The sequence below is a fragment of the Nycticebus coucang genome, chromosome 22 (assembly GCF_027406575.1).
Source record: "Nycticebus coucang isolate mNycCou1 chromosome 22, mNycCou1.pri, whole genome shotgun sequence".
Classification (NCBI taxonomy): domain Eukaryota; kingdom Metazoa; phylum Chordata; class Mammalia; order Primates; family Lorisidae; genus Nycticebus; species Nycticebus coucang.
Genome location: NC_069801.1, coordinates 36,185,644 through 36,199,663, shown reverse-complemented (window position 1 = coordinate 36,199,663; position 14,020 = coordinate 36,185,644). Strand labels below are relative to the sequence as shown.

The 14,020-nt window shown below is 42.4% G+C and overlaps 1 protein-coding gene and 1 non-coding gene across 2 annotated transcripts in view; both read right to left on the bottom strand.

Annotated features, from left to right (window-relative positions):
* Window positions 1-13,308, bottom strand: part of RIMKLA (ribosomal modification protein rimK like family member A) — a 30,790-nt gene extending 17,482 nt beyond the window's left edge. Inside the window, exon 1 of the mRNA XM_053576397.1 lies at window positions 13,027-13,308. Within this exon, the coding sequence (XP_053432372.1) occupies window positions 13,027-13,189 (163 nt within the window). The 5' untranslated portion in view covers window positions 13,190-13,308. The remainder of the gene's footprint in view (window positions 1-13,026) is intronic.
* Window positions 8,371-8,478, bottom strand: LOC128575642 (U6 spliceosomal RNA). Its single transcript, XR_008377067.1, has one exon. It is a non-coding gene; the product is annotated as a U6 spliceosomal RNA (small nuclear RNA).
* Window positions 13,309-14,020: the final 712 nt, after the last annotated feature.

The following is a 14,020-nucleotide window of genomic DNA, read 5'->3' as shown; positions in this document are numbered from 1 at the left end:
TATTTATATTGGAAATATTTTAATGTATTAAAAATAACATAGAAAACTGGGATAACTTTTAAGTCTGTTTTTTTCTAACTCGTATGTTGGGTTAAGTTAAATTCCACAAAACTTTTGCATCTGCATATGCAATAGCAAAGAAATGCACTTCAGAATAAAGAGAAATAGCCTTAGAAATGAGCAAATGATTATTAGAAAGTAGAGTTCTAAATCTTAAAAAACATTCTCAATCATTCATGCTAATGAGGGAAATAAATGGATGAATAATATAAGAGGTGCTATAATCAAATTTGAATTCAGCTAACATTTTTATTGAACATCTGTCATGTTTTCAGCTCTTTGCTACGAACTTTCACATATATTAACTCATTTAAATTAAAGACACAATACAGATCCTTGGAATAGATTTGACTGTAAACATCTTTGTTTTTAAAAACTGATGGAGAATGATTCGCCACTCTACCTGTGCACAACCATTCATCCTCTGCTTCACAAAAGAAAGAAAACTAAAGAATTAGGTTACAATGTTTGCATTTGTTAGTGTTCTTTCTAGAAAAAACCTTCAGGTATAAAGCAAGCAGCAGAAATAAGGAAACAGCAGGGTATTTTAGTAGGAGAGCAAACAAGCATCTCACTTATGGCAGCTTTTACAGTCATTTATTTTAGCAGGATCGTGTAACAGTGGCTTATAGTGAAACTCTAAAAGTCACCAATAAGGATGATCCACTTAGTGCTCCAGATAATCTTGTATACGGAGGAAGATATGTCATTCAAACATGATCTGGTCCTCTCCATCATTCTCTAGCTTTTCTTTGTACAACACTCCCAGCATTTTCTCATAAGGAAGTTACTTTTATTATTTTTTGTTTAGAAACAGGGTCTCACTCTGTTGCTCAGACTGGAATACGGTGTCATGATCATAGTTTAGTGCTGCCTCACATCCTGGGCTCAAGCAATCCTCCTGCCTTACCCTGTTGAGTGGCTGGGATTACAGAAGCATGCCACTATCTTGGGCATTTTTTTTTTTTTTTTTAAGAGACAGGGTCTTGCTATGTTGCTGAGGCTGGTCATAAACTCCTGGTCTTAAGCAATCCTCCCATCTTGGCCTCCCAAAGTGCTACAATCAAGGCATGAGCCACCATGCCTGGCCAGTTATTTTTATTCTTTTTTTAAATTAGTATTGTTTCAGGTTAATTTGAAAGTACAAAGAATTAGGCTACAATGTTTGCATTTGTTAGGTAGAGTCCCTCTTACAATGTGACCTGCCCCCAAGAGGTGTGCCATACACCCTAACATTATGCCCATTAAGTGGAAGCACATCAAGCCCCTTTCTTCTCCCCTCCAACCTTGAATGGATCTGAGTTTTTCATCTCATGTGGGTATGTATTAGATCGTCCACTGCCTTCATATTAGTATTGAATACATTGGATTCTTGCTCCTCCACTCTTGTGATAATTTACTAAGAAGAATGTGTTCCATCTCCATCCAGGTTAATAGAAAGGATATAAAGTCTCCATCTTTTTTAACAGCTGAATAGTATTCCATGGTATACATATACCACAGCTTGTTAATCCATTCCTGGGTTGATGGGCATTTAGGTGGTTTCCACAGTTTGGCAATTTTAAATTGAGCTGTGATAAAAAGTCTAGTGCAAATGTCCTTATGATAAAATGACTTTTTATCTTCTGGGTAGATGCCTAATAATGGGATTGCAGGATCAAATGGTAGGTCTAATTTGAGTTCCTTGAGGATTCTCCATACTTCTTTCCAAAGAAGTTGTATTAGTTTACAGTCCCACCAACAGTGTAAAAGTGTTCCCTTCTCTCCACATCCATGCCAGCATATGCAGCTTTGGTAATTTGTGATGTGGGCCATTCTCACTGGGGTTAGGTGATATCTCAGGGTGGTTTTGATTTGCATTTCTCTGACAATCGATTAGCATTTTTTCAAATGTTTGTTAGCTATTCATCCGTCTTCCTCAGAGAAGGTTCTGTTCATATCTCTTGCCCAGTGGTAGGTGGGATTATTTGCTCTTTTTTTGTTGATTAATTTTGGTTCTCTGCAGATTCTAGTTACCAACCCTTGTCAGATTCATAACCTGCAAATATCTTTTCCCATTCCAAAGGTTGTCTACTTGCTTTAATTGTTGTGCCCTTAGCTGTGCTGAAGCTTTTCAGCTTAATTAAGTCTCATTTGTTTATTTTTGTTGTTTCCACAGCCACTGAGATGGCAGCTGAAATCTTTGTCTGGTTATTTTTATTCTTAAAGAGTAGATGCTATCTCCACTCTTCTTTCACTGTTAAAGTACTTGTTACAATGTCCAAAGAAATCTTACTTCCACCTCATTAAAACCCACAGACACTTATGTGGCCATTTTCTCTTTCCATCAACTGCTATTTTGAAGTCATTTAATTCAATTCAACCTTTATTAAACTGCTGATATGACTCAGAAACACCAGGTGGTACCTCTCTACCATGTTTATCACATGGAGAAAGAGACACAACTTAAAATATTCATTCAATTTTTCACTCATACAACACATTTATTGTTTCAGGTATTCATTCAGTGAACACTGATTTAGCACTTACTTTGAGCCAAACTCAGTGTTTGTTTGGCTTTTCCCAGGAACACACTGTGAGACAAAGATTTAGGCACAATAGCCTATTTGCATAGTAATTTCAGAAAACACTGGCAGGGGGGCAGAGAAGGCAAGGTGGCCCATAAAAGGTGTATTACCAACTGAGTCATCAGCTCAGCAGCCAGAGCTGAATCCTGCAGAGGAACTCTAGGAAATGGTTTCTACATCACCAGCACACACATCTCAGTTATTCCATCTAAAGAAAGGATGAGGAAGCTCGTGATTTAGGATATTTATACATGGACTCAGTCTTTGGTTAAGGCCTGCTCTAAGGGTGTGGTGTTAATTCCCCGGATTTCTGGCTTGCCATGCATATTAGGTACCAGGGACTGGGAGAGACCCAGACAGAGGTGTGGGTGCTTGTAGTCAGAAGTGGGGCCCTTGTGCAGTCAAAGGTAATAAGCCAAAGAGACTTGGGTGGACCACTGACAGCTAAGGAACAGGCATTGTGTCTTTAGGGCTAGTTATGGAAGTTTGAGAGGTGTTGAGTAAAACAAACATTATCCCTGGGACTTAAGAAGAAAGACAACACACAACTGTTGCCAATAATGCTCTCTGTGCAAAGCACCTAGGTTAACCTTCCAAATGCCATGACCCTTCAATATAGTTCCTCATGTTGTGGTGACCCCCAACCATAAAATTATTTTCGTTGCTACTTTAGGTAGTAACAAGACACATCAGTCTTGATGGGCAGGATGTGAGGAGAGGAGCTGACTGACTATCACAGAAAGTGCCAAGTGCCCTAACAGGCCTATCCTATATATCAGGGTACAATGATAGCAAAGGAGAAGGGAGCAGTCAGGATGATTATCTCAGCCTGGGGAGAGAATCAAGGAAAGTTTCAAAAAGATATGTTGACTCACAGTGCCTCTGGGCTCTGAAAAAATATTAGGAAACAAATAAACTCATCTACCTCTCAGAAACAAATCGATTGTAAAGGCATGGCATCTTCTAAGCACTGAGGTCAGGAATATCTCAAGGCTAAAGTAAGAACTTGGAAAAGCATTTCAAGAAGTTAAAACAATATGAGAAGAAAGACAATTATGGCAAAGTGGATAAAGTTTTGGCATTCAAGTCAGAGATCTGATTTAATTCCTTGCTGTCATATAGTTGGGCATCACACAAAAATCTCTCTGGGTCTTAGTTTCCTCTTCTGTCAAATGTAAGGGCCCCAGAACTTGGCAAGCCTTCCTTCCTCACCTCCCTGCTCCCTGGCACCTCACCAACACTATCTTTGACCATGAAGACATATCTCAGCAAGTCCTTAATCCCCATTCATATCAGTCACCCAAGATTCAGTCTCCAAGGACTCCTTTCCCTGGACTTTGGGACCTGTGTGGCTCTCATGTTGCCTTTTCTACTCCAACCTTCCCACTCTTCCACCTCCACTGTGCCCACTGGAACTCAATCAACCAGCAGCAAATCTCCTTACCTACAACCTTTCCAGTGAGCCATCTCTTCATCTTCCTTTTTCTGATCTGTACTTCATCTCCCATGTCCCCAACAGCCCTCACAAGATGTGGTTGTCTTCTCTCCCTCTCATCTAAGATTACTGGACCTACAGGTAGGACCAATGTCCTCCTTGTTCCTCACTGTGGCTCGCAGACCATTTTCCTTCTCCTCTCCTTAAACCCCCCCAGCCTGACTCTCAACAGAGTCATATAACAGACGGCACCTCTCATGTTCAAGTCGTCTACAGACCCTGGGTAACATCCTCCCTTCAGCTCCTCACTCACTCCCACATGGTCATAAATATTGGTGATTTCAAGGTCCCTGTGAGGGATCCTTCCAATGCCCAGGCCTCAGTTTCTTGACCTTCTTTCCTCCAAGGATCTTGTACCCCACCCCACGTGAGGCACCACTCCTGGTTAGGACTTTAAGCAATTGTCACAATTCCTATCTCTAACCACCATCTCCTATCTTTTCATCTTAACTTCCTCTAGTACCCCAACTTCAACTATACTCTGACCCCACAGGACTATCATCGATGAATCCTCCTATCTTTTCACTGTCCCCACCCCTTTCACATTCTCACTTCCCTTCTTACCCTACTAAAATTCCACAGTCAAGCACCATAATCACTCCCTGCAGAGACCCTCAAATCCTTGCTCCTATTTCTTACTTAGCTAAACCACAACTAACTCTGGTCAGACTAATCCAACTCAGTCTGCTTCACATTCCCCACTTTATAACAGAACATAGTTGGAGAGAAATACACAAACCTGCTGACTTCTCTCAAGGGCACCCTTAATGCTGCCCAGTGATCATTGTATTTCCCTAGTCCATTCACTCAACCTTATTTCATATTTTCTCTTCTCATCTCAAAGCTTCACTGCTTCCTCCCATCTTCTCATTCTCACCCTTTAATTTCAATGCAAGAAATTAAAATAATCAGAAAAGAACTTCTCTGTAAGTGCCTACTATCACATCTACACACCTCCCTGCACCTGTGACATATAAGTTATACCTTCTCTATTCTTACAATAGCTGAACTGTTCTTGTCCCCAGCTTAAACTAACTCCTCTCATCCACATAAAGCCATCCACTGTTCCTGCCATTTGCCTCTCCCTCTCTACTGGATCATTCACACCAGTATTGGATGCTGTTATTTATTCCTTAAGAAAAGCCTCTAATGCCATCTCCCCTTTGAGGTGTCATCCTATTTTCCACTTCCCTTTATAACAAAACTCCTAAGACTATATTTACTGTGATCCATCACTTCGCTGAAACCGCTCTTACTAGGGCTGCTAACACTAAACCCACACTGCTAAATCAATTCTCATTGCTCATCTTACTTGTTCTACCAGCAACATTTGACATGGTCTGATCACATCTTCTTTCCTGAACTATTTTCTCCACTTGGCTGCCAGGACACCACTCTCTCCTGGACTTCTTCAGTTCTTTCACTCTGTGTGCTTAATCTTCCTCCTCTCCCTGACCACTGAGTACTGGGGGGCCCCAGAGTGCACTCCCTGGACTCTTTTCTATTTATAGTCACTCCCTTGATAGGTTTATTGAATGCTTCTACTTTGAGATCTCCAGGTCAGGCCTTTCTCCTGAAGTCCAATCTCTACGATAAATTGCCCACTTGACATTTCCACTTGGATGTTTAGCAGGCATCTCAGACCAAGTTCTGACATTCATTCCCTGCCCAAACCTACTCCTTTCTCATCCTTTCCATGTGAGTCAATGGCACATTTATTCATTCTTCCAGCTGCTCGGGCAAAAAAAATTTGAAGTCCTCTTTGATGGGTCTTTCTTGCACATTTGACATCTGATCCAGCAGGCAAATCCTGGCAACTCTGTCTTCAAAATACGTACAAATCCCGGTCACTTTTCACCTCCTCCCCTGAAATCCTTCTAACACAATAATCACCTTTTACCTGAATTGTAACAATGACTTCCTCTAGGACCTGCCTGCTTCCGTCCTTGCTCCCACCAATCTATTCTCAATATAGTAGCCAGAAAGACCCTGTGAATGATAAGGCAGATCATGTCCCTTCCCTACTCCTTGGATTGAAAGCTTTGAAAAATCAAAGTCCTTCAATGGTCCCCAAGGCCCTATGTGTCTGCTCCCTCCTCACTCACCTCTCTGACCTCCTCTCCTAGTATTCACCCCTTTTCTGCTTACTCTGCTATGCCACACTGGCCTCCTTGCCATTCCCTCATGCCTGATCACTTCTACTCCCAGTTATCTAAACAGCTTGCTTCAAGCCTTTCTATGAATATAATCTTCTGGGGGAGGACCACCCCAGCCACCCTAAGATTGCAATCCCCATCCTCACCTCCAGAAATGTTCTGTCCCTTCTTAGCCCTTTTCTTACCTTGTTGATATTCTATCTCTCCCATCTAGAACATAATATTCTAAAGAGGCAGAGATTTTTGCCTATTTTATTCTGGTGCCTAGAACAGTATCTTATATACAGTAGCAAGTCAACAGCTACTTATTGCCAGAATGAATGAATGAATGAAATAATAATAATAAAGGTAGACACCACATCTCTTCTTACTCTCCATTACATCTGCAGTGCCTAGTACAGTGCTTGGCACAGAGTGGACACTCAGTAAGTATTTGTTAGATGAATGAATAGGATTGTTGAGAAGATTAGAGCACATAAAAGATATTAAAGTATTAACAACAGAGTTACATAAATGAGGAGTCATTGTTCTTGTTAGCTCCTCAATACAAAGCACTTTAAACTTACTGCCTTCTCATAGTGGAGTCTTGAGTTACATTTTAATAGCAAAGATCAGATAGAAATAGATAGAGAATTTCAGATTATGTTGCGGGTCTGTGTTAAAACAATATAAACAATCTTGCAATTTTGATGATCTTTCTCTTTTTTTTTGAGACAGTCTCACTGTGTCACCTTTGGTAGAGTGGCGTGGCGTCACTGCTCACAACAACCTCAAACTCTTGGGCTTAAGCAATTCTCTTGCCTCAGCCTTACAAGTAGCTTGGGACTACAGGCACCTACCACAAAAACCAGTTATTTTTTGTTTTAGCAGGCCTGCGCCAGCCTCAGTGCATGTGGCCAGCACCCAAACCACTGAGATATGGGCGCTGAGCGGTTCTAGAACTCTTAACACAGATCGTGAGGTGTCCCTAAAAATGACTATTAGAAACATAAAACTAACGCCAGGTGTGGTGGTATTCTAGGAAGCCAAGGCAGGCAGATTGCTTGAGCTCAGGAGTTGGAGATGGGCCTGAGCAAGAGCAAGACCCCATCTCTACTAAACACAGAAAAATTAGCCAGGCTTTGTGGCAGGTGCATGTAGTCCTAACTACTTAGAAGGCTGAGACTAGAGGATATTTGAGCCCAAGAGTTTGAGGATGTGCTAAGTTACGACACTATGGCACTCTACCCAGGACAACAGAGTGAGACTCTATCTCAAAAAAAAAAAAAAAAAGGAAAAGAAACATAAAACTAAACATACAACCCATTCTCAGCCCTTAAGGTCAGCCCATAGGGTAAAGCAGAACCATGCACCACTCAGGTCAATCTGGAAACAGCACATGGGAGGTACTTCCACCCATTCGCAAACCTTTTGCTCATCATTCAGACTACAAAATGTCAGGCACCAGCCTTTAGCAGGAACAGAGGTTAAAGACTAAGCACCCTGCACATAAGTCAGTGTGGTACCCTTTTTGCTGGTGTCTTCTTGCATAGTGATAGGAGTCCATCTCATAGGAGGCCTCTGAGCCTTCTGTTGCCTTGTACAGTCTGTATAAGACTATTTATTCATACAAATTTAGTTAGGAACCCCCACCACCACCCTTTAAATTTGACTCACCTGATTACAAAGAACCAAGTGAAAGGATCCCAGAATACCTGATTTAAAGAACCTGACCTAGAATTTGCCATAGAGCCACCAAGGTTTTATCTCTGAAAGTAAGAGAAGGAATGCTGAATCATCCTGCTCCTAAGATGCTCGCTATAAACACAATCTCATTTCCAGGTCAGACTCATTTTATCTGTTTTGGTATCTGTCCCTGAGTTTGCAACTATACTTGTTTCTTGAGCCAGCTAATCATACAGGCCTGCAGGTGGTCAAAATCTAATTCTTACTAGTGAATCTGTCCTCATACAAAGGCTCATTACAAAAACATTTCCAAATCCAATTATGATCTCCCAAACACAGGTAATTACTGTAATAGTCTCACATACTTCAAATTAGCCTTTAAGGCACTTTACTCAGTCGTCCAACTAACATTTTTTTTAACCTTTTAAAAAATATAGAACACTTTACAAATTTGTATGTCATCCTTGTGCAGAAGCCACGCTAATCTTCTGTGTATAGTTCCAATTTTAATAAATGTGCTGGCCAAGGCAAGCACATCCAACTAACATCAACTGAAGTCCTATTACGTACCAGTTATGGAGCATACATTTGAGGAATTCCCAGTCATTCAGGAGGAAAGGGGAGAAAAACCTTATAAATTACAATGGAATATGATGAATGCTATTTTAAAAGGTATGGACAATGCTATTTGGCAGCAGATGAAAGAGACGGATTACTTGTGGACAGGATAGGGAGCTCAAGACAGACTCTGTAGAGCTGAATGACTTCTGCTGGATTTGAAGGATGGATAAAAGTTCACCGCACAGAAGGGACAGAAAATTTTAGTGCAAGGCCTAAAGTCACCAACAGGTTGGGTGAAATCAGTGTAGACTGATATACAGGGTACAGTAGAAGAAAGGAGATAGAAAGTGTTTAAACCAGAATTATTGGTCCTAACCTCCAGCTGGTACTATGTACCCAACTACCCTTATTGGCATTTATAAGAGGTAATATGTAAAAAGACCTAAGCCTATGCCTAGCACAAAATAAATATCATATATATATATTTTTCTTACATAAAAGAGTAGCATATATTTTTATTATACAACATTTTAAAAATTTTCTTTCCATAGAATACATTTTCATGTTGAGGTTCTACAATGGGAAAATAACAATTTATTACTTATGCATTAAGTATCATATATATTTTGCTATGACTACATGTATTTTGGTGTCACATTCATTACTTTATCCCTAGGGTTAAGAATAACGAATACATATTTATGGAATAAATGAAGAACTTGCAGTGTTTAAAAAGGAAATGGAGATAGATATGATTTTCATGACGCCACACTCAGAAAAAAGGGACAGGACATTTTCTTCAGGATTGCTTCAGTCCTCTAAAGGTCATTCTCCTCTCCCCAGGTCTCCCACCCAAATCTATGCTGGATAGGGTAGATAACTAGATTAAATATAATCATGATGTCTGTTTACATGTATAATCTTGTTGGAAATACAGGAATTGGAATCTTTTTTATTTTTCTGTAGAGACAGAGTCTCACTTTATGGCCCTCGGTAGAGTGCCGTGGCCTCACACAGCTCACAGCAACCTCCAACTCCTGGGCTTAAGCGATTCTCTTGCCTCAGCCTCCCGAGTAGCTGGGACTACAGGTGCCCGCCACAACGCCCGGCTATTTTTTGGTTGCAGTTCGGCCGGGGTGGGGTTTGAACCCGCCACCCTCGGTATATGGGGCCAGCGCCTTACCGACTGAGCCACAGGCGCCGCCCAGGAATTGGAATCTTTAAATCCAAAACTTTTAATCTCTTTTTGGAATTCTATTTCAAGATATAACCTGAAGTTCTATCCCCTGTATTTGGGCTCTGACTAGCTCAGGAATGAATTTAAACAATTGGCTGAGGTACTACCCATATCTGCACCAGATCAATTCCTTCATCATATCCCCACACTAAACTTAAAAAAAGCAATGGAAAGGAGTGAAGACACAAAGGCTTTGGAAAGGTGGTACCTGAATTTCCTGAACTATAAAATTACTTTGTAAAGTCACTGTCTAGCCTCAATTTAATTCAATTCAGTTCAATTCCACACCTACTGAGAAATGTGCTAGTACTATAGGTTGCAGATATGCTAAAGCAGACTTATTCTATATCACTGGGCTGGGAATTAGGAGATCAGGGTTTGTTGTTTTTTTTACTGTGGGTTGGCTACTGGCACTGAGAATGTCATTTCATCTCTTTGAGCCTCGGGTTCTTTGTAAAATGAAGGAGTTAGAATGGATGATCTCAAAGTCCTTTCCAGCTGTCACATTCTATAATTCTCCAATGGGAAACAGCACCACTATCATTCATTATAACTCCATTTTTCTGTATTTCAAAGCAAGTGAATTCTGGAATTATTTTCAGAAGCATGCTTGGGCTTAGCAAATTGTCAAGAGTTTTCTATAGTTTGACTAGAGAAGAAACTAGGAAACAGAGCTTACTCCTTTATTCATTAAAAAATATTTGATGGGTGGTGCCTGTGGCTCAAAGAAGTAGGGCGCTGGCCCCATCTACTGGAGGTGGCAGCCCCAGCCAAAAACTGCAAAAAAAAAAAAATTTGAGTGCAAGGCCCTATTCTAGTTACTATTCCAGCATTGATCAAAGCAAATGAGGTTACTCTTCTCACGGAACTTGTTTTGTTGTGCTTTCATTGATATAGTTGCATAAAAATTAAATCTTTTGACAAGTATGGACAATAAATGGCGATCTAATAGGTTTGTTCAAGGTGTTGTGATTTGTGTGTTGACTACCTCTAAATTAACAAAAAATTAAAACTGTATTAAAAAAACCTGTCTTCAATTTCTCCACCAACCAGGAAAATAGCTATGTAGATTTTCTTATAGTTAAAAAGAAGTAACTCCTGGTCTATGAATACACTGATGTCTTTTCACACAAATTCCAGACACTAAACAAAAGGGTTTAAATGTTTCCTGTAGCATTAGAATTTAATTTTCTACTTTCCTACAACCGCCTCTTTAAAATAAGGCCAAGTGGGATAGTCTGTATCTATAATCCTAGCACTTTGGGAGGCCAAAGCAGGAGGCTTACTTGAAGCAAGGAGTTTGAGACCAGCCCGGGTAACACAGTGAGACTCTGTCTCTACAAAAAAAATAATTTTTTTAAATTAGCACGTCTGTAGCCTCACAACTGGGGAGGCTGGGGTAGGAGGATCATCTTTAAGCTCAGAAGTTTGAGGCTACAGTGAGCTATTATCAAGCCACCATATTCCACTAAGCAACAGAGACCTTATATCCAAATAAATAAATAATAAAAATATTAGATAAATATGTTTTAGATACCTAAAGCATTTTTCTACATATTTTATAGAATTTGTGATGGGTCTACAACAGGGACATGATGTGGAATTTTGGCTACTGTATCTCAAAAAAGATATCTAAACTAAAATAAATAAGCAAAAAAGTTCATCCTGGGAACGGAAAGTTGTATATACCCCGTTTCCCCCAAAATAAGACATCCTCCGAAAATAAGACCTACTTACAGGAAAGATAAGACGTCCCCTGAAAATAAGACCTAGCGTGTCTTTGGGAGCACACCTTAAAACAAGACACTGTCTTATTTTCAGGGAAACAGGGTATTAAATACTTCATCTAGAGCAGTAAAAAATAACAGATTATCCATTTTAGATATGGTACTGAAACAGAGAAATTTAAAGCTGGTTAAGGAACTTTAACTTTTTTTTTTTTTTATAAATGAGAAACTTAAGATTCAAAGACATAAAGTGTCCTGCCCAAAGCAAAGAGACTTACTTGTAAACAGCAAAGTTGTAATAAGAATATGGATCTGCAGAGTCCCCATTCAGGAATTTAGTTCGCATTAATTAACTGTGAGAGTTTTAGCAAATCAAAGATAGATGTTTCAGACATCTTTTATGTCTGAAAGATGCTGTTTTAGTTTAAATTTATGGGACCTAATGTTTATAGTATATTTCAACAGGACATTCAATCTGAAATTACATAAAAAGGCCTTAAAGTTATGGATACAAGTCTATAACAAATCTATGTATTCCACTAAGGTCATATTCAAAATGTCACTTGTAAGTAGTCTTTTCAGAATTTGGAATTCCTTTCTCTGTCAAAGAAAAGTAACAAATTATGGGCCTAATTAACCAGGTGTATTGAAATAATATGCATAGTACCCCAAGAGGCACCCTGAACTGGGCCCAAACCCTTTTGAGTACTGGACCCCCGAAATGGCTGGATAACTCGAGTGGAGCCCTGGAAACCCTCAAAGAGCAAGCCAGTGGAAGGCTAATAAATCTTCCTATATCAAGGAGATCTTGTATTAAGGAGAATAAGAACAGCCAAAAACACACTTAACCTTTTGAGGTCAGGGCCACAGATGATAACCAAGTCTTACTCAAAAAAGTCTGTTGAACACAGCAGTGGAGTGCTCAGTGAGGCCGGAAAGGTTTGTACCAGAAATCCTCGCTTTTCTGGAATCGGAATTCAACCTAACTAAGGAGGGGGATGAGTTAAAGGGATCCATCAAAGGTTTCCTCTCCCACTTTATACTGAAGAGGCAACTCCACTCTTTCTCAGATTTCCCCCATATATTAGGTTCCTAGTTTGGGAATAACATTCTATGCAGTGCATTACCGATGCTTACACACTCCTAAAAGAACTTTTAAAAATATTAATCTTAATCATAATTTTGTAAATTTAGTGTTAGTTTCTAGAAACCTCAGAGTCTAAACTGACAGGATATTGGTGCAAGCAGAATTTGCACATTCTTAGTAGCTTGATTTTCCTTGGCCCACCCGGGCGAATTTGGGTTCCTCACCAAGTCCCCCCAAGTAAATTAAATCACGTTCTCAAATCTTGGCCCCGGGGCAGATGGTGGTGGTTAAAAGAAGCTATCAAGGTTAGGGGCTTTCTCCAACCCCAAGAGGTCTGGAAGGCAGAGAGCGGCTGGTCTGTGGGGCCCGAAAGAGACTCGGCTGGGGGAGGCACGGGTGAGCGCGCCCACCTGGCTGGGTTTCGGGGACCCCGGCTCGTCTCCCCGCCCTCCCGGGGCCCGGCTCGCTCACCGAGGTGGCCGCCGACGATGGTGACTGCGATCTGGTCCATGAGCACCGCCCGGAAACTCACGTCCTGCTCGGAGCAGCGTTGCCGGAGGGCGCGCAGGATCTGCACCTGAGGGTAGTCCTCACGGATGCGCCGGTCCGTCAGGAACCAGAGCTGGGAGCACATGGCGACCAGGGCGGCGGCGCCCGGCGCGGCGCGGACCCCTCGGCGCCCCGGCCGCTCGCTCACAAGGTTGGGCGGGCGGCGGGCGTCCCCGGCGAGCGCGCCGCGGCTCCGCTCCTGCCGGTGCGCCAGCGCCTCTGCAGCCCTGACCCAGCGAATCCGCCCCGCCACTCAGCGCCGCCGCCGGGCGCGGCCAGCCAATCAGCGCGCGGAGGCGGGCGCGGGCCGGCAGCACCGCCAGCTGCAGAGGTGGCCTGGCGGGCGGCGCCCGGCGCGGGCAGCGGGCAGCGGGCCGGGGGCGTGCTGTGGCCGGGGGAGGGGAGCTGGGCTCGGGGTCCGGGTGGGCGTGGGAGCCGAGGGCAGGCGACGGCGAGGCTGAAGGAGGGTACCCCAGGCCTGCCGTGGACCCCTCCAGTGGGCGTGGCGTTGCAGGCTGGGGTGGGGCGGCCGGAGCGGGAGGGGCCGGGGCGGCTGCCCGGTGGAGCCGAGAGAGTGTCTGAACTAACCAAGGATGCGCAGTGGGCAGCCGATGCGTCCCAAAGGCCAACCCAAGCGCTCGCGGGCTGGGGTTGCAGACGGCTGCCTGCTAAGCCCCGTTAGGGCCTCAGGGACGTCCTAAAGGAGATTCTGGGGCCTGGCGAAGGACACACGCCTGGGCCCCCCAGTTGAACCCTTAAAGACTTGAAAGGAGAGAGATTTATCTGCCCATATCTTTGGCCTAAAACCCGAGAGTGAGGGGGTTGGGGGAAGTTTAGCAGCCTCTCATTCAAATCTTTTGAAGGTGTATTTGTCAGAGTCTCAGATTTTCTTACCCTGACACCCCTCCCAGTTTCC